Source organism: Pelodiscus sinensis, chromosome 3, assembly GCF_049634645.1.
Source record: "Pelodiscus sinensis isolate JC-2024 chromosome 3, ASM4963464v1, whole genome shotgun sequence".
NCBI lineage: Eukaryota > Metazoa > Chordata > Testudines > Trionychidae > Pelodiscus > Pelodiscus sinensis.
Window position 1 is genome coordinate 142,734,490 of NC_134713.1, and position 21,227 is coordinate 142,755,716.

At 45.2% G+C, this 21,227-nt stretch overlaps 1 protein-coding gene and 1 long non-coding RNA gene across 6 annotated transcripts in view; one reads left to right on the forward strand and one right to left on the reverse strand.

Annotated features, from left to right (window-relative positions):
- DNAH8 (dynein axonemal heavy chain 8) overlaps positions 1–21,227 on the forward strand; it is a 615,913-nt gene that overhangs the window by 471,364 nt on the left and 123,322 nt on the right. For all 3 annotated transcript variants that reach the window (XM_075925079.1, XM_025186355.2, XM_025186358.2), the window contains 3 exons: positions 568–731; positions 8,366–8,558; positions 9,371–9,493. In XM_075925079.1, coding sequence (XP_075781194.1) covers positions 568–731; positions 8,366–8,558; positions 9,371–9,493 — 480 coding nt within the window. The remainder of the gene's footprint in view (positions 1–567; positions 732–8,365; positions 8,559–9,370; positions 9,494–21,227) is intronic.
- The window catches only part of LOC112546345 (uncharacterized), a 48,893-nt gene that overhangs the window by 4,785 nt on the left and 22,881 nt on the right, over positions 1–21,227 (reverse strand). Inside the window, exons 3-6 of one of the 3 annotated variants that reach the window (XR_012902875.1) lie at positions 20,215–20,284; positions 18,404–18,481; positions 16,584–16,648; positions 12,723–14,890 (exon numbers count right to left, since the gene is read on the reverse strand). This is a non-coding gene — a long non-coding RNA (uncharacterized LOC112546345). Of the gene's footprint in view, positions 1–12,722; positions 16,649–18,403; positions 18,482–20,214; positions 20,285–21,227 lie in introns of those variants that run through there. The other 2 variants (XR_012902874.1, XR_012902873.1) reach the window with 2 other exon arrangements.

The window sequence follows — 21,227 nt, forward strand, 5'->3', positions numbered from 1 at the left end:
GGACCCCTGAAGAGTGTCTTCATATAAATATGTCAAAACTCAAAATGATTTGATCTGCTTGATCTGCATAACATTTCTTCTCAAGATACAAGGACTGGCAGTACAAATCATGGCAGACAATATGACAGTGATGTTCCATGTGAACAGACAAAGAAAAGCTCAGTTATCCCCTCTCTGCCAGGAGTCTGTTTGCCTTTAAAACTGTTGCATTTGTAATCAAATCATCCTGGTAGCTATATATCTGCAAAGACTACTCACAATAACAATATTAATATATTTTAGAGATGGGGTTGATATGCATTTTGTAAGTTATCAATTTTATTTAATAAAAACCAGAAAAATATATGGGCTTTCAGTTATATGTTCTAACTGTTCACATTTTACGTAAAAGGCTTAATCCTGCTTCCATTGAAATCAATGAGATTTTTGCCACTGATTTCATTGGAAGAAAGAGGAGGCACAGATTATAATATATGAAAGCAAGTATTATTATTTCCATTGTGTATTGCTTGTCTTTCCTTTTAGATGTCTTTGAGTTAGAACAATAACTATTTTTTTCTGCTTTAGGTAAAGATGCTACCCACACCATCCAAGTTCCATTATATCTTCAATCTTCGAGACCTTTCCCGAATTTGGCAAGGAATGTTAACTATAAAAGCAGAAGAATGTGAGGATGTCGGTACCCTTCTGGCACTTTTTAAAAATGAGTGCAATAGAGTAATTACTGACAGGTACAATAATTTTATAATTTTATATGTATTATAATATTTTATACTATTGGGAGGCCCACTAAGGTTTTTTACAGAATCCCTCTATTTGATATCAAGGAGATGTCTGCTCAGAGATCCATGTTAGAGTATGTTCTTCGGTGTTCATTTGATAATTCTATATTTGTATATGTTTTACAATATTTAGTACTATTGAGGGTATTAGGAGACCATTTATATATCTATATATTTTAGAAATGTCTGTTAGTCTGTTTATTCAAAAAATCCTGCTTAACAATAAGAGTTAGGACCACCAAATTTGGTATGTAGCTTCCTATTATCCTAACTTAAAGCAAGGTCAGGGTTTAGCTGTGTCAGGAAAACAGGAAGTTCCTGGATTGGGACTGTTTTCCATAACATAGAAAGGGATGGAGCTGTTCAGCAGGACAAGATATTGAGAGTGAGCGCAGGAGAGAATTGTACTGCAGAGTGACCACAGGGGGCAGCCACTCCAGCAAGAGAGTGGCCAACAGGGCTGGGGCTTGCCATCTTGCCAGCCACTAGACAGGATAAGTAGCCACCTATCCCAAAACCTCTATCCTTCTTAATCCTTGGCTACAGCACCAGAGTAGGGGGAGGGAGAAAGACCACAGCCCGGGCTCCAGACCACGTGCTGGACCTGAAGCTGGGCCACCTGGCATTTGCAGCCCTGGTCCAGCTGCTGTCCCGCCTGTAGCCAGGCTCTGCTCCTCCATGACCCACTTGGCATGTCTCCTTCCTCCTCCTTTCCCGATCCGCGGCTGGCCATTTTTAAAAACGCAACATCACGCCGACATGGCACCACCCCCTCTGGAGCACTGCACGTGACCCTGCCCCCAGCACAGCCCTGGCTCCACATGTCCTCTGCCGCCTGGATTGATGGCATATGTTCATATCTCTCGTGGCTGTGCCTGCTTTCTGTTCCCCAGGCCCGGTACCTTCCCCAGCCGGGGTCAGCTTGCAGGACTCCTCGCTGGAGTCTTTTGACTCGGTGGGGTCTTCTGGTGGGGCCGTAAGTGCTGGCAGCGCCCCTACCGGTTCCGGTGCAGAGCACATGCCTATGCTTCCTGTCTGTCCCAGCAGAGTGGTGCCCCAGAAAGAGTGGTGCCCTCGTCAACTGCCTATTCTTCTTATGCCTAAGGACAGCCCTGCCAAGACGTAAATATAACTGGACTGCTTGGAAATTGTGACCATAATGTAATAAAATTTAACATCCATGTGGTGGAAAAAACTCAGCAGCCCACACTGTGGTATTTAATTTCAGAAAGGGGAACTACACAAAAGTGAAGAGGTTAGTTAAACAGAAATTAAAAGGTACAGTGCCAAAAGTAAAATCCCTGCAAGCTGAATGGAAACTTTTCAAAGACACCATAATAGAGGCCCAACTTAAATGTATACGCCCAAATTAAAAAACATAGTAAGAGAACTAAAAAAGTACCTCCGTGTCTTAACAACCAAGTAAAAGAAGCAGTGAGAGATAAAAAGGCATCTTTTAAAAAGTGGAAGTTAAATCCTAGTGAGGAAAATAGAAAGGAACATAAACTGCCAAATTAAGTATAAAAATATAAGAAAAGCCAAAAAGGAGTTTGAAAAACAGCTAGTCAAAAACTCAGAAAGTAATAGTAAAGTGTCTTTTAAGTACATCTAAAGCAGGAAGCCTGCTAAACAACCAGTGAGGCCACTGGATGATCGAGATGCTAAAGGAGCAGTCAAAGACAATAAGGTCATTGCAGAGAGACTAAATTAATTCTTGACTACGTTCTTCATGGCCGAGGATGTTAGGGAGATTCGCAAGACTGAGTCATTGCTTTTAAGGTGACAAATCTGAGTAATAGTTCTAGACTTAGGTGTCATTAGAGGAAGTTTTGGAACAAACTGATAAACTTAACAGTAACAAGTCATCAGGATCAGATGGCATTCACCCAAGAGTTCTCAAAGAACTCAAATGTGAAATTGCAGAATGATTAACTATGGTTTGTAACCTATCCTTTCAATCAGCTTCTGTACCTAATAACTGGAAGATAGCTAATATGATGCCAATATTTAAAAAGGGCTCTAGAGGTGATCCTGGCAATTACAGACAGGTAACTCTAACATCAGTATCAGGCAAATTAGTTGAAACTATAGGAAAGAATACAATTGTCAGACACATAGGTGAACATAATTTGTTTTGGGGAAAAAATATGGTTTCTGCAAAGGGAAATCATGCCTTACTAATCTATTAGAGTTCTTTGAGGAGGTCAACAAGCATGTGGACAAGGGGGATCCAGTGGATATAGTATACTTGGACTTCCAGAAAGCCTTTGACAAGGTCTTCTTTGAGGAGTGTCCCCAAGGGTGCTCCATCTTAGGTGCTTCAGTGCCGCTGAGCACAAGACTGGAGATTTGTGACAGCAATGCCCCTGGCCAGCCATGCACGCAAGAAGCCGGTGTGTATTCTGAGGAGGCGACTGCTCATGCATGGCGGCACCCCCTCCCCTCAGTTCTTTCTCAATCACCGCCAGCTATGGTCGCAGAACAGCAGTCTCCCTTTTGCCTCATTCAGTACATATCTATCTGTAAATAGTTTACCACAGAGGTCCAGTTCTAATCTTTACTTTTTAACAGTTGTTAGTGATAGTGATAAGATTTTGTTTTTAAAAAGAGAGAAGTGTTGCTTGCTTCACTAGGCTTAACAGAGCATACCAGTCTTGTGCTAGTACCAGCACTCCAGGATATGCTGGGTTTGCCCAGTTTCAAATGGCATACAACCTGCAAACTCTCCTTTTCGGTCTACAACTGCCACGAACAGTGCCTCTGCTGTCTTGGACAGCAGCACATCCCAGACACTGCCCACATTGCCAGAAACTGACCAACCAGTCTAGAAGAGCGAGAGAGCTTTAATTAAAATGCTTCAAATTGAAAAAAATGCTAGGTCATCTACGGGCCCTGGACAATCCGCCCCTCCCAGACAGAGATCGCCTGGGATGGGGTTGGAAAAAGCCACTCCCTCCAGGCACTAACCAGGCATTCTGTGCCAATAGCTGTGGTGTGAAACAAACCGTGGTCACACACGGCACTGAGCCGGAACACGTTACCTGAGGTATAGGTAACAAAAGGCTGGTCATTTAAGTAATGGAAGGATCCTGAAATCATCATGAAAACATTGCTGGGTACTCCGCTTAAAAGAGAGAGAGGGAAAAAGCCTAGGAATGAGTGTTGTGCTGCTGGGATTTGTATTTGGAGCACTGCTGTTAAACTTATAAATGTTCTTGAAAAGGGGGTAAACAGTGAGGTGACAAAATTTACTCAAAATTAAGTCCAAAGCTGACTGCAAAGAGTTACAAAGGGATCTCACAAAACTGGGTGATTGCACAATACAAGGGCAGATGGAATTCAGAGTTGCCAATCCCACAAGAGGAAGGCTTTTATGTGGACCCCTACTAACATTCCTAATGAGAGTCTTGACTTTCTACATTGATTGCTTTCACAAACATGCATGGGCTGACACTGTCAGCAAACAACAGCATATAACATATAACCTCAGTCATAAGAAACTGTGGCAGGGTGTTGCCGTGTACTGGCCCTTTAAGGGGCTGAGACCTGGAGTCAGGAGGAAGCCCAGCTGAGGCAGCTAATGAGGGCCCAGCTGGAGACTATAAGAGCAGCTTCTGGGAGCAGGAGAGAGACCTGCCTGTCTGCCTGCAATGAGAGAGGCTTTGGCCTAGAAAACCCAGGTTGAGGCTTCGGCCTAGCAAACCCAGGCTACCCGGCCTGAAGCCCAGGGCTGCAAGGAGGAAGTCATGGAGGGCAGGGCTCACATGGAGGCAGCCCTAAAAGGCCGGGCTGCAAGGAGGGAGCCACGGTTCTCCAAGAGGCAGCTGTGGTAGGCTGGGGGAGTTTGAGCCAGGGAAGCCCCAGGCCATAAGTCCGTAAGGCAGGGTTGCAGGAGGCAACTGGGCAGGCAGAGTGGGAGAAGAACTGGGGGTCCTAGGGAGTAGGGAGGATGCTGGAAGGAGTACTGAAGGAAGAACAATGACTCCTCCCCAGAAGTGGGTGTGGACCAAGACCAGAGTGGTCACTGCTGGAGGGCAGTGTCCTGAAGAGTAACACCTCACTCAAAGGGGGCACGTCGGCATTGAAGCCGCCAGTTACTTCCCCAAAGCCACCCTGAGGGAAGAGCCATGCAAAAAGTGAGTCCAACCCATTACAAAATGAAATGCTATGCACAGCCTCAAAAACAATTCTAACATCATAATCAAAGAGGCTGACAAAGGGGACGCTGCAGTCATCATGAACAGAACACATTGGCTGTGTCTAGACTGGCAAGTTTTTCCGCAAAATCAGCTGCTTTTGCAGAAAACCTTGCCAGCTGTCTACACTGGCCACTTGAATTTCTGCAAGAACATTGACTTCCTACTGTAAGAAATCAGTGCTTCTTGTGGAAATACTATGCTGCTCCCATTTGGGAAAAAGCCCTCTTGCGCAAATGATTTGCGCAAGAGGGCCAGTGTAGACAGCACAGTACTGTTTTGCGCAAAAAAGCCCCGATGGCTAAAATGGTGATCGGGGCTTTTTTGAGCAAAAGCGCGTCTAGATTGGCACGGACGCTTTTCCGCAAAAAGTGCTTTTGCAGAAAAGCATCCGTGCCAATCTAGATGCTCTTTTCTGCAAATGCTCTTAACGGAAAACCTTTCTGTTAAAAGCATTGCGGAAAATCATGCCAGTCTATACGTAGCCATTTTGAATAGGAGGCAACCAGGCAACTCACCAACACCAGCTTCCATGACCTTCTCTTCTCTGATCCCACTAAAGAATAAAAAAAAAAAACCCAACCCTAAAAGAACTGCTCATGAAGCTCCCTGATTCTGCCCAGGACCAAATTTACACAAACACCCCTCCCAATCCCTTTCTAGGAATTTTCTATCTGCTACCCAAGATACACACACCTGGAAATCCCAGACAACCCATCATCTCAAGCATTGGCACACTTATGACAGGATTATCTGCCTATATTGACTCTCTCCTCAGACCTTATGCTGCCAGCACACTTTTGAGACACCACTGAGTTCCTGAGGAAAAGTACAGAACATCAATAATCTTCTTTAAAACACCATCCTGGCCACTATGGACAAAGAAGCTCTTTACACCAACATTCCGCATTAAGACAGATTACAGGCTATCAGGAACACTGACCCTGATGACACTGCTGTATACCTGGTTATAGAGCTCTGTGACTTTGTCCTCACCCTTAACTACTTCCGATTAAGAGACAATTTGTATCTTCAAGTCAGCAGCACAGCCATGGACACCCATGTCTTTATGGCTGTCCTTGAACAACATTTCCTCAGCTCTCGCCCTCCAGCATCCTTATTCTACTTACACTACCTTGATGACATCTTCATCATATGGACCCACAGGAAAGAGACCCTTGAAGATTTCCACAGGGATTTCAAGAATTTACACTACCATCAACCTCAGCCTGGATCAGTCCACATGAGAAATCTACTTCCTTAACACTACAGTACAATTACATGATGGACACATTTTCTCCACTTTATACTGGATACCTGCCGAGTGCTATATTTACCTTTATGCCACTAGCTTCCATCCCAGACTCATTTCTCAATCTATTGTTTACAGTCAAGCCCTAAAATAAAACTGGATTTGCTTCAATCCCACAGACAGAGATAAACACCTACAAGATCTATATAGAGCATTCTTAAAACTGAAATACCCACCTGAAGAAGTGAAAAATCAGACTGACAGAGCCAGAAGAGTACTCAGACATGAACTACTTCAAGACAGGCCAAGAAGACAAAATAACAGAATTCCATTTGTTATCACCTGCAGCCCGCAATTTAAACCCCTCCAACATATTACCAACAATCTACAACCTATCCTGGAGAATGACCCCTCACTCTCACAGGCCTTGGGGGACAGGCCAATCCTCACCTACAGACAACCCCCTAACCTCAAACAATTTTTTTCCAATAACCATGCAGTACACCTCCATCATACTCATCCAGGAAAGCACCCCTGCAACTAGCCCTGGTGCCAACTCTGTCCACTCATCTACACAAGCGATTTCATCACTGGGCCCAACCACATCAGCCACTACATCAGGGGCTTATTTAACTGCACATCCACTAATGTGATCTATGCCATCAACTGCCAGCAATGCCCCACTGCCATATATGTTGGCCAAACTGGACAGTCTCTATGGGAAAGAATTAATGGACACAAATCAGATATCCAAAAAGGCAACACACAGAAACCCGTGGGAGAACATTTTAAGTTTCCGGGCATTCATTAATGGAACTCAAAATCATCATGCTGTTTCAGGCCTATTCCATAAGCCAAATACACAGGGAAGCCTTGGAACTTAACTTCATTCACAAGTTTGGGAGCCATCACAAAGGCATGAATAATGATATTACCTGGCTATCACACTACCTTCCACATGCTAATGATTTAACCAACCAAACAACTGGTACTTAAGAACAATTTGAACCTTCTCTATCAGCTTCTTGTAACATGACCACTGTATTCAGTAATGAGGAACCATAGTCAGTAGCAGCTATGGGGTCAGTGCCTTTAGATGAGGGGCACCACACGGAGCCATGGAGCCACTGCTGTACATTCCAGCTGCTTTCAGGATTGGTGCAGAGCCAGAACAGGAGTAAGCCTGCCTTAACCCCACTGCTCCACCACCTGGAAACCATCTCAGTTAAGTGATGCCCAGCCAAAGCCTGCTTCCTGAACCTGTGTGCCAGCCCTGACCCTCCTCCTACTCCCAACCTCCTGCCCCAGACATGAGTTCCCCTGCACCCAAACTCCTCCCCACAGCTTGCACCCTGAAACCCCTTCTGAACCTTGATCCCCTGCCCTGAGCTAAACGCGGAACCTTTCCCACACTCTGAAACCTTTGGCCCAAGACTAGTGCCTACACCTCAACCCTCTACCCCAGCCTGGTGAAAGTGAATGAAGGTTGGGGATGGAATGAAAGGGTGAGGCCTTGGATAAGAGGTGGAACTGGGGAGCAGCCTCAGAGAAGGGGCAGGAAGGAAGCGGGGCAAGGTATTTGGGTCTGAGGTAGATTTTACATTGAACTTAAATTGAAAAAGTGATCTTTTGGTTAAAAAGGTTGGAGACCACAGCTTTAGATGTACTCAGTGCTTTTTTGTGATAGTACTACCTGGTACGCAATACTAGCACCTCCAGATGCAGTACCAGTACCTCCAATCAGAGCTCAACAACTTTTCCCCCTGGAGTACTGGCACCTTTTTTTTTTCTTTTACAAAAAAAGCACTGGATGTACTAAATCCCATAATAAGATGGGAGAAAAGCTTTATCTCTGATAAGCTCAGCTATCAGTGAATCATTTGCCTTTATTTAACTGATCGATTAAATTTTCTGTCCTAACTGGGTGAAAGTAAGAAAGTTAAACTATTTTGCATTACAGACATATAACTATTTGTAAAACAAAGTAGCACTTACATTTCAGTGGCTGTCATTATTTAATTAGTGTTTCACTAAAGTTTTTCTTGAGTCATTTCAGTGTTTAATTAACTATTTTCATACCTTTTTAGCTAAAAGATTTTCAATTCTTTTAAATTATATGAATTTATGTCTTGTAGATTTGTTAATGATGAAGATGTAGCTTGGTTTGATAAAACCACATATAGAGCAATTGAGGAACATGTGGATCCAGAATTAGCAGCAATTCTCCGGCCAGAACCATATTTTGTAGATTTTTTGCAGGATATGCCTGAACCAACTGGTGATGAACCTGAAGATTTTGTATTTGAAGCACCAAAAGTTTATGAAATGGTATTTTATTTTATGCCTCAAAAATTAGGCATTGAAGGATTTTTTCAAGTATTCAATGTGTTATACTGTTCGGGTCATATTGAGAGTTTTATTAAATATATGCGCAAATTGTGGAATACATTTTAGATTGGTTAAATTAATTTACAGTTAATCATTTAAATCTATATATTTGAAAAGAAATTTATAATGTAGGAAGCAATCCACCAGATATAAATATAAGCTGATCATTTTCTTTCACTTCATTATTCTCCAGTCTTAAAGACGTATTTCTGGATACACTGAATCAGTGAAACTTTTGTAAGAACTAATAGGATTATATGCTCCTGTTCAATCCAGAGCATGTCCATTAAGACAGCAGTGAAGAATATCAGTGAAATTTTAAATCCTGAATGATAATTAGAGGATCTAAAATCACTACTTTCTTTTGTGTTTGGTACAAACAATTTGAGATACTTCTTTCATGAAACACAAGATAATGCTAATTCCAGAAGAGCAACAGTGAAAAAAAGCAAGACCCGAGGGCAGGATTTCTAGTAAAGATGCAGTTTATATGCCATGTTAGGGCATGCAAACCCATTTTAGTCCTAAATGAAGTTTCTGGCTATATAATGAGAAATAATTCTATGAGAGAGAGTCTATGGATGCAGAAGATTCATTGATCTGCAGTTACTAGGTAACTGATTCAGTGTAGGAGTTTACCAAAAATTTTGTATACACTATTTTATTCAGATAAGCATTATTATCTCTGTAGTTACACCAACATGATATCACTTATTTGTTGACATTGTTGCTTTTTTCTCTCTCTCTTTCAGGTCCCGAGCTTTGAATTTCTATGTGAAAAACTACAAATGTACCAGAAGCAATACAATGAAACTGTTAGGGGTTCATTTCTCGATTTGGTGTTTTTTAAAGATGCAATGACACATCTTGTTAAGGTTTTGTTTTTACAGCAATTAATAATATATTTAATTTAGGTGACTAGACATGAATCACATGAATAGTAGAATTAAACTGTCACTCCAAATTTCAAATTGTAATGTAGGGGTCAGAGGGTAATTAAAAGGAATTAGGGAGCAGTGTTCAAAAAACTTGGTATAGCGCACAGGTGGGGAACCTCAGGCCTGGGGGCTGATTGTAGCCCCCAGCTTGCCGAGATCTGGCTCCGAGGCTCAGCATTGGGGAGCCCATGCTGGCCCTCTAACCTACTAGCCTGGGCCCCCAGGCTGTGGTGTGTGAGGGGAATGTGGGGAATGTCTTTCTCTTTCTGATTCAGAGGCTTTCCATGTTGTTTCTCATTTGTATGTGGCCCCCGACTGATTTTCTGTGGGTGAGTGGGCCCCAACCCAAAAAAGGTTCCCCATCCTAGTATAGAGGATACTCTTTCTCAGTTTGCACATGTTATATGGTGGATGGAACAAGCTGCATAAGCTCAAAAATTACCATGGAAAGACAATAAAAAGTTAGGTTTTAATATAAAGAAAAATATAAGGGATATACAGGAGGATTTGAACATTACAAAGAAATCAGTAAAGAATAGAATATTCTTTGAATAAATGTAACATTATGCATTAAGACATTATACATCTAATAATTATATTAAAGGAAGCATTGAAGGCAGATGTACTATACAATAACAGAAGTGAGTGTTTCATGGTTTGCCCACAGCAAAAATTGCAGTCTTAGGGGGAAGCTTTTGTGATATTAGGTAAGAGTGTGATTTTTAAACCACTATAGGGGTATGTCTACACTACAAAGTTAATTCGAACTAATGGACGTTAGTTCGAATTAACTTTGATAGGCGCTACACTAGCACTCCACTAGTCCGAACTTAATTTGAACTAGCGGAGTGCTTAGTTCGAACTAGGTAAACCTCATTCCACGAGGACTAAGCCTAGTTCGAACTTACTAGTTTGAATTAAGGGCTGTATAGCCCCTTAATTCGAACTAGTGGGAGGCTAGCCCTCCCCAGCTTTCCCTGGTGGCCACTCTGGGCACCACCAGGGAAACTCGTATGCCCTCCTCCCGGCCCCGGAGCCCTTAAAGGGGCATGGGCTAGCTACGGTGCCCGTGCCAGGTGCAAGCCTGCCAGCACCCAGGCAGCAGACCCTGCACCTGGCATGCCATGAGCCAGCCACCTGATGCCCCCCAGACCTCCGCCTCTTCCCGGGACCAGGCTGGCGGCTCCTCGGGAGGCTGGCCAGGACTGCAAGAGGCGGGCACCCGCCTGGTCTAGTGCAGACATCATGGACCTCGTCCACGAACTCTGCACTAAGCACAGGAAAGTGGCCGTCTAGGGCAGGGGAGCTGCCGCCTGGCCACCCAGAAGCAGGTTTGCATGAAAATCAGGGTGGTCCACTGAGACCCCCGACCCTGAGCCCTGAGCTTAGAATGGCCTTACTGGGTCAGACCAAAGGTCCATCTAGTCCAGTAGCCTGTCTGCCGACAGCAGCCAACCCTAGGTACCCTGGAGGGGATGGACCAAAGACAGTGACCAAGCCATTTTTCTCATGCCATCCATCTCCAGCCTTCCACAAACTTTGGGCAGGGACACCATTTCTACCCGTTGGCTAATACCACTCCATGGACACAACCTCCATGACTTGATCTCACTTCTCTTTAAACTCTGTTCTAGTTCTAGCCTTCACAACCTCCTGCAGCAAGGAGTTCCACAGGTTGACTATTTGCTTTGTGAAGAACAACTTTCTGTTACTAGTTTGAAGCCTGCTACCCATTCCTTTCCTTTGGTGTCCTTTAGTCCTTCTATTATGGGAACTAATGGAGAACTTTTCTTTATGCACCCTCTCCACACCACTCTTGCTTTTATAGACCTCTATCATATCTCCCCTTCGTCTCCTCTTCTCTAAGCTGAAAAGTCCCAGTCTCTTTAGCCTCTCTTCATATGGGACCTGTTCCAAACCCCTGATCATTTTAGTTGCCCTCCCCTCTCCCAGCCTCTCTCTTCCCCTCTCCCACCTCCTTTTTCCCAGTCTCCCCCAGTTTTGTTCAATAAAGAAAGATTCTATTTTTGGACACACGTTTTCTTTATTTTGTACATCAGGAAGGGGGGCTAGGGAAGGGTAAGTGGAAGGAGGTGAGGGAAGAATACGGTACGCGCCCCCGATGGGGAGGACTGGGCTGGCTCTGCGGGCTTCTGGAGGTGGAAGCTCTCCTGCAGCCCCCCGATTGCCCGCTTCCCCCAGGGTATGTCTACACTACAAAGTTAGTTCGAACTAACGGACGTTAGTTCGAACTAACTTTAATAGGTGCTACACTAGCGCTCCGCTAGTTCGAATTTGAATCGAACTAGCGGAGCGCTTAGTTCGAACTAGGTAAACCTCATTTTACGAGGACTAACGCCTAGTTCGAACTAGCTAGTTCGAACTAAGGGCTGTGTAGCCCTTTAGTTCGAACTAGTGGGAGGCTAGCCCTCCCCAGGTTTCCCTGGTGGCCACTCTGGCCAACACCAGGGAAACTCTATGCCCCCCTCCCGGCCCCGGACCCCTTAAAGGGGCACGGGCTGGCTACGGTGCCCGTGCCAGGTGCAAGCCTGCCAGCACCCAGCTAGCAGACCCTGCACCTGGCACGGCACAGAGCCACCCACCCGATGCCCCCCAGCCCACCCCCTCTTGCCGGGACCAGGCTGGCGGCTCCCGGGAGCTTGCCCTGGACCGCAAGAGGCGGGCACCTTCCTGGGCTAGTGCGGACATCGTGGACCTCGTCCACGATCTCCGCACTAGGCACAGGAAAGTGGCTGTCTAGGGCAGGAGAGCTGCCAGCCTGGCCACCCACGAGCAGGTGTGCATGAAAATCAAGGGGGTCCACTGAGACCCCCGACACTGAGCCCTGAGCTTACAATGGCCGTACTGGGTCAGACCAAAGATCCATCTAGCCCAGTAGCCTGTCTGCCAACAGCGGCCAACCCTAGGGACCCTGGAGGGGATGGACCGAAGATAATGACCAAGCCATTTGTCTCGTGCCATCCCTCTCCAGCCTTCCACAAACTTTGGGCAGGGACACCACTCCTACCCTCTGGCTAATAGGACTCCATGGACCCAACCTCCATCACTTTATCTCACTTCCCTTTAAACTCTGTTCTAGTTGTAGCCTTCACAGCCTCCTGCAGCAAGGAGTTCCACAGGTTAACTATTTGCTTTGTCAAGAACAACAACTTTCTCTTACTAGTTTCAAGCCTGCTACCCATTCCTTTCCTTTGGTGTCCTCTAGTCCTTCTTTATGGGAACTCAGGAAGAACTTTTCTGAATGCACCCTCTCCACCCAACCCCTGCTTTTAGAGACCTCTATCCTGTCCCCTCTCCGTCTCCTCTTTTCTAAGCTGAACAGTCCCAGTCTCTGTAGCCTTTCTTCATCTGGGACCTGTTCCCAACCCCTGATCATGTTAGTTGCCCTCCCCTCTCCCAGCCTTTCTCTTCCCCTCTCCCACCTCCTTTTCCCAGTGTCCCCCAGTTTTTTTCAATAAAGACAGAGTCAATGTTGGAAGAAACGTTATCTTTATTTTGTACATCAATAAGAAGAGGGGCTAGGGAAGGGTAAGTGGAAGGAGGTGAGGGAGGAATGGGGTACGAGCCCCCGATGGGGAGGACTGGGCTGGCTCTGCGGGCTTCTGGGGGTGGAAGCTCTCCTGCAGCCCCCCAATTACTCCCTCTCCCCAGATGGCAGCCTGCGGCAAGTGCAGCCGGGCTGATGGCCGAGTGGTGTGATGTGCCCAGTGTGGGCACTCAGGGCACTCCAAGCCAGAACTTCTTTGGAAGCGGGGCACCCCTTAGAACTGTGTGTCCGGGGTGGGGGTCGGGACCCTTTAAGCGCAGCCCTCGGCTAGCCTGAGACAGCATCTCCATGCTCTAAGTCCTCCTTTTATGCCCTGCCGGCACTGCTTCCGGCCATCCTTAAGCCCTGTTCAGAGTCCACTCAATGTGGACTTACTAGTTCGAAGTAGCAAAACGCTAGTTCGAACTAGTTTTTAGTTCTAGACGCGTTAGTTCGAACTAGCTTAGTTCGAATTAACTAATTCGAACTAAGTTAGTTCGAACTAGCGCTGTAGTGTAGACGTACCCCCGGATGGCAGCCTGTGGCAAGTGCAGCCGGGGTGATGGCCGAGTGCTGTGATGTGCCCAGTGTGGGTACTCCGGGCAATCCAAGCCAGGACTGCTTTGCAAGCGGGGAACCCTGAGAACTGTCTGTCCGGGGTGGGGGTCGGGACCCTTTAAGCACAGCCCTCGGCTAGCCTGAGGCAGCAGCTCCACGCTCTAAGTCCTCATCTGATGCCCTGCCGGCACTGCTTCCGGCCATCCTTAACCTCGGTTCAGGGTCCACTCTGTGTGGACATGCTAGTTCGAATTAGCAAAACGCTAATTCGAACTAGTTTTTAAGTCTAGCTGCGCTAATTCGAATTAGCTTTGTTTGAATTAACTAATTCGAACTAAGTTAGTTCGAATTAGCGCTGTAGTGTAGACATACCCCCTGGGCTTATCTACATGGGAAATAAGCCCAGAATAGCCATTGTAGAATAATTATTTCACAATAACTATTCTGCATTAGCTCCCGTTTTCAACTATTCCAAACTATCTAGTTCGTGTCGTGTGTAGCTGCGGGCACGGAGTCCGCACTAGCGGACATTTAAAAATGGCGGCGCCCAGCAACATGCAAATGAAGCCCGGGAAATTCAAATCCCGTGCTTCATTTGCAAGTTCGTATGACTACATTAACCACCGTAGTTCGAACTAGGGTGGTAGTGTAGACATACCCTAAAAAATTTATTATGGGAGTGTAACATCAAAGCCAATTACATCAGGGTGGACGTGGTTAAGAAAGTAAGAATACGTAACGGGGACAAGTACTTATTGTAATGAGAAGGCCATTCCCAGTCTCTATTAGACCCAATGGCAGATTAGCACCATTTTACCATCTGTGGAGCCTCATAATGACAGACAAAAGGGTTCTGGACATGACAAAGTTTGGGTACTGCATCCCCTTCCTATTTCCTCCCAAAACCCAACCACCTGCCACATCCCTCTTCAGGGACTCATCTCACAAGACTATTTTATGTCAAGAGATCGACCACTTGCTCCATATTAATGCAGTGGAAAGGGTACTACAGCAATATTAAAACTTGGGCTTCTACTCCCAATATTTTCCCACAGAGAAGAAGTCAAGGGGCTGGAGACCCATTCTCAATCTCACAGCTCTCAAAAGGTATGTCCTGTACCAACACTTCAAGATGGTTATCCTCTCCACCATCCTACTCTCCCTCAAGAAAGACGACCGGCTGGCGACTCTTGACCTCCAAGATGCGTACTTCCGTGTGTCCATACACCCTGCACATAGGTGGTATATAAGATTCACAGCAGGGGGACAACATTTGCAGAATACAGTACTAACTTTTGGCCTATCCATAGTGCCAAGGGTTTTTTTCATAGAATCATAGAATAATAGAACCATAGAGCTGGAAGAGACCTCAGAAGGTCATCAAGTCCAGCTCCCTGTTGTAGGCAGGACCAATCCCAACTAAATCAACCCGGCCAGGGCTCTGTCAAGCCGAGACTTAAACACCTCTAGGGATGGAGACTTCACTACTTCCCTAGGTAACCCATTCCAGTGCTTCACTACCCTCCTAGTGAAATAGTTTTTCCTAATATCCAACCTGGACCTCTCCCACCACAACTTGAGACCATTGCTCCTTGTTCTGCCATCTGTCACTACTGAGAACAGCCTCTCTCCATCATCTTTGGAACCTCCCTTCAGGAAGTTAAAGGCTGCTATCAAATCCCCCCTCACTCTTCTCTTCTGCAGACTAAACAGACCCAACTCCCTCAGCCTCTCCTCATAATTCATATGCTCCAGCCCCCTAATCATTTTGGTTGCCCTCCGCTGGACCCTCTCCAATATGTCCACATCCTTTTTATAGTGGGGGGCCCAGAACTGGACACAGTACTCCAGATGTGGCCTCACCAAAGCTGAATAAAGGGGAGTAATGACATCTCTGGATCTGCTGGCAATGCTCTTCTTAATGTAACCTAATATGCCATTAGCCTTCTTGGCTACAAGGGTACACTGTTGACTCATATCCAGCTTCTCATCCACTGTAACCCCCATGTCCTTTTCTGCAGAACTACTACTTAACGGATTGATCCCCAGCTTGTAACTATGCTTGGGATTCTTCCGTCCCAAGTGCAGGACTCTGCACTTGTCCTTGTTGAACTTCATCAGCTTTCTTGTGGCCCAATCCTCCAATTTGTCTAAGTCACTCTGGACCCTATCTCTGCCCTCAAGCGTATCTACCTCTCCCCTAGCTTAGTGTCCTCTGCAAACTTGCTGAGGGTGCAATCCATCCCCTCATCGAGGTCATTAATAAAGATATTGAACAAAACCGGTCCTAGAACCGAATCTTGGGGCACTCCACTAGAAACCGACCGCCATCCTGACATCGTGCCATTGATAACTACCCGCTGGGCCTGGCCTTCTATCCAGCTTTCTATCCATCTTACTGTCCATTTATCCAATCCACATTCCCTTAACTTGCTGGCAAGAATATTGTGGGAGACAGTATCAAAAGCCTTGCTAAAGTCAAGGTATATCACATCCACTGACTTTCCCATGTCCACAGAGCCAGTTACCTCATCATAGAAGCTAATCAGATTGGTCAGGCAAGACTTGCCCTTTGTGAATCCATGCTGACTAATCACTTTCCTCTCATCCAAGTGCCTCAGAATGGATTCCTTAAGGATCCCTTCCATGATTTTTCCAGGAACCGAGGTAAGACTGACTGGCCTATAGTTCCCTGGATCGTCCTTCTTCCCTTTTTTGAAGATTGGCACTACATTTGCCTTTTTCCAATCATCCGGGATTTCTCCCAATCTCCATGACTTTTCAAAGTCCTCTCTCAATGACATTTGCCTCCTCAATGACATTTGCCAACTCCCTCAGTATCCTCAGATGCATTAAGTCCGGACCCATGCATTTGTGTACGTTTAGCTTTTCTAAATAGTTCCTAGCCTGTTCTTTACCCACCACGGGCTGTCCATCTTCATCCCATCTTGTGTCACTTAGCGCAGAAGTCCAGGAGCCGACCTTGTCTGTAAATACAAAGGCAAAGAAAGCATTGAGTACTTCAGATTTCCCCACATCATCTGTCACTAGGTTACCTTCTTCATCCAGTAGGGGCCGCACACCCTCTCTGATCACCTTCTTCTTGTTAACATGCTTGTAGAAACCTTTCTTGTTATCCTTCACATCCTTAGCCAGTCACAATTCCATTTGTGCTTTTGCCTTCCTGATAACCCCCCGGCATTCTCGAGCTATACATTTAAACCCCTCCCTGGTCATTTGTCCAAGTTTCCACTTTTTGTAAGCTTCCTTTTTGTGCTTAAGTTCTCCAAGGATTTCCCCTGTAAGCCAATCCAGTCTCCTACCATGTTTGCCTCTCTTGCTATGCGTCGGGATGGTTTCTTTCTGTGCCTTCAATAAAGCTTCTTCAAAATACTGCCAGCTGTCCTGGACTCCTTTTCCCTTCATGTTAGCATCCCATTGGATTCTGCCCATCAGATCTCAGAGGGAGTCAAAATCTGCTTTTTTGAAGTCCAAGGTGTGTATTTTCCTACTCTCTTTCCTTCCTTTGGTCAGGATCCTGAAATCTACCATCTCATGATCACTGCTTCCCAGGTTGTCACCCACCTCCACTTCCCCTATTAGTTTCTCCCTGTTGGTGAGCAGAAGGTTAAGCTGCGCCCTGCCCCTGGTCAGATCCTTCAGCACTCGTGTCCAGAAGTTATCCCCAACATTCTCCAAAAACTTCCTGGATTGCCTGTGTACTGCCATATTGGTTTCCCAACAGATGTCAGGGTGATTAAAGTCTCCCATGAGAACCAGGGCCTGCGATCTGGAAGCTTTGCTCAGTTGTCTAAAGAAAGCCTCATCTTCCTCATCCACCTGATTTGGTGGCCTTTAGCAGACACCAACCACAACATCACTGCTGTTTGCTCCTTAAACTTAACCCATAGAATCTCAACAGGTTTTCTCCCTCTTTATACTGGAGTTCAGAGCAATCGTAGTGCTCTCTTACATATAGTGCAACTCCTCCTCTTTTCTCCCCTGCCTGTTCTTCCTGAACAGTCTATACCCTTCCATGGCAGCACTCCAGCCATGCGAGTCATCCCACCAAGTCTCGGTTATCCAATTAAATCATATTTCTTGGACTGGGCCAGGGCCTCCAGTTCTTCCTGTTTGTTGCCCAGGCTTCTCGCATTAGTGTACAAACACCTCAGGTAACCAGTTGATCGCCCTCTCTTCTCCATTTGAAACAGGGGTCCCCCTTTCTTGCTCGTTCCTATCTTCATTTTTTCCCGGTATCCGACTTTCCCACTCCCCTCAGGGTTTTGGTCACCATCCCCCGATGAACCTAGTTTAAAGCCCTCCTCACTAGGTTTGCAAGCCTGCCCGCGAAGATGCTCCTTTCTCTCTTTGTTAGGTGGATCCCATCTCTTCCTAACAATCCTTGTGCCCGGAACAGAGTCCCATCATCGAAGAAACCAAAGCCCTCTCTGCGACATCACCTGTGCAACCATGCATTTACATCCTCAATTCGACGATCCCTGTCAGTTGTCAGTTGTGGCCAAGACTGGCTGAGACAAATATGGTATATCTACTTACTGCAAATGTCAGCCGATCACCCACGGCTCCCACATCTCCTTACTCAATGTCGTGGTTGCCTTCAACATCCTCATGTCCACACCCTGAACTTTCAGGCTTGGCTCCTCAATGGCTCACTTCACTAGAAGGAGGTCCAACAGATATTCCTAGGCAGTCGGAGAACATCCACTCGCAAAACTTACCTGTACAAGTGATGCCGATTCTCCACCTGGTCTCACCGCCACAATCTCAACCCATCTTCTGCTCTATTACCCACGATCCTGCAATACACAACCAAACTAAAAAACTCAGGACTTTCGCTCAGTTCCCTGAAGGTTCACCTCTTCGCCATAACTGCTTTATACCAGCCAATAGACAGCAAGTTGGTATTTACACATCCCATGACCAAAAAGTTCCTCAAAGGATTGCAGAACATTTATCTACCAATCAAACCTCCGGCTCCCACCTGGGACCTCAGTTTGGTTCTGATGGCCTTAACTCGTAAGCCATTTGAGCCATGGTGATCTGCTCTATGCTTCACCTTTCCATGAAAGTGGCTCTATTAGTGGCAATAACATCTGCCAGTAGAGTTAATGAAATTGCGGCTCTCATGGCAGACCCACCTTTCACCACCTTCCATAAAGACAAGGTAATCCTCCAACCTCACCCTAAGTTCCTGCCAAAGGTTCCTTCTCCTTTCCACTGTAATGATCTTATTAACTTACCAGTCTTTTTTCCCAAACTTCATGCCAACCAGACAGAGGCCACACTACACAGTCTTGATTTACAGAGGGATTTTTCCATTCTACTTGGAAAGAGCCAAGCAAATTTGGAAAACCAACAGGTTATTCATATCAACTACCAAATGATTCCATAGACTCCCCATCTCCTCCCAGAGGATCTCAAAATGGATAGTTGAACTCATAAGAATAGCATATTCAACCTTTGGTAAAGAACCACCTGCAAAACTTCGTGCACATTTGACCAGGGCCATGGCAGCATCAACAGCCTATGTACAAGGCATCTCCCTGTCCAATATATGTAAATCGGCCATCTAGTGGTCTATTCATACATTCGCTGCTCACTATGTTCTGAACTCCTACATGTCCAGAGAAACTGCGTACGGACATACAGTCTTTACCACAGTCCAAAAGGACACTACACCGTCCAAAGCTCCCACCTCCAGTGGACAGACTGTTTGTAGTCATCTAATAATCGTGGCTTCATTTAAATTTAAATGGCTGCCCCGCTCTGCCGATCAGCTGTTTGTCGGCAGATCGGGGCAGTCTGGACGCGACGCGCCGACAAAGAAGCCTTTCTTGATCGGTACAGGTATGCCTCGTGAAACCAGGTTTACCTGTGCCGATCAAGAAAGGCTTCTTTGTCGGCACGTCGCGTCCAGACTGCCCCGATCTGCCGACAAACAGCTGATCGGCAGAGCGGGGCAGCCATTTAAATTTAAATGAAGCCGCGATTATTTTAATCGCGGCTTCATTTCCCTCTGCCGATCTGGCTAATCTACATGCCTCCGTCGACAGAGGCATGTAGTTTAGATGTACCCCTAAGATGGAACACCCACAGGGACACTCCTCGAAGAAGAAGAGAGGGCTACTCACCCTCTTCAGTAACGGATGTTCTTTGAAATAGGTGTCCCTGTGGGTGCTCCACCACCCATCCTTCCTCCCCTCTGCTTTAGTATTATTTCCATACTTTTCTGGGGCACAGAAGGAACTGAGGAGATCATACCCTGCACATGCACATTAGTCAGCTAGCGTGAGTAGTGCTTTTGCGCATGTGCAAGCTACCTGTCAAAGTCACTACTATTAAAATCTTCTGTCCAAACCACCTAAGGTGGAGCACCCATCTTGAAGAACATCAATTACTGCAGAGGATGAGTAATCCTCTCTTACCCCTGTATCTGACGTTCCTCCAGCAATGGTAGCATATGAAGAATTATAGCATCAAGCTTTTCAATGATATATTGTAAGGATTCAATGTCTTCAAATTCAAATACCTTTTGAGGATCATCTAGCATTCGCCAGGCAAATACTGGAGCTACACGAGTACCTTCTCTCTGCTGACACCTTTTAACAGATGAAATAACAGATGAATTTACCAGAAAGCATGTGATCTGTAGAACAAGATGCATACTGGTTATTTTTTAGAATATTTCAAATATTAGTCTGCAAGCACAGGCAATCACAAATTAAAACTTTTATCGGGCAGATTAGTTACATTTTATGTACAAAAGCTTACAAATGGAGAAGCATTACACTGGGAATTCATGGACAGTTGCTTCAACCCACTATTACGTGCATGCAATGTATTGTATTGGTGCTCAACCTTAAAGGTGAGACTAATCTGTTGAGCAAATTTCAGTTAGAAATATAGAAAACTATTATAGTCACTTGTGAGATATTTTAACGATTAAGAATATGTGATATAAAAATATTTCCTGTTAGTACAATGCAAAATGTTGATAGTCACCATTTTTGTCATATGCTAAAAGTTTGATCATTTCTCAAAAAATACTTGCCTATGCAAAACTAATAAACATCTTGTAATACATTGTCATTTGTTAGCTTTGACCCATAAACACCACATTAAGGGGTTGAAATTAACTTAAATAGTACAAAGTATAGTCATGGTCATGCTGCGGTGTTTCTGGAACTGTGAATTCTCACTTTCTCATTTTAGGTATTTTTACTTCACCTCGTCTTCTGCCACCTTTGGCAGTTCCACATTATATCTCATCTAAATGTATATAATATAAGGTTTCAAATTTTATATTATATAAATGTGTACATTAGACTCCAAAAAATGAATCTCTTCCGATACTGTTGCTTTACTTGGAAGAAAGGGCCTTATTTTTCAATGAGAAAAATCTACAAAAGTATATGTCCTTCTGCTCATCCTTGAGACTTGAAAAGCATTCTCCCAAATAAGATTTGGAATAAAACAAATATTTAATTCTGTTAATCTTCTATAAGTAGTTAAAGCACAGGTTACTTTTGTTTTTGTTTTTTC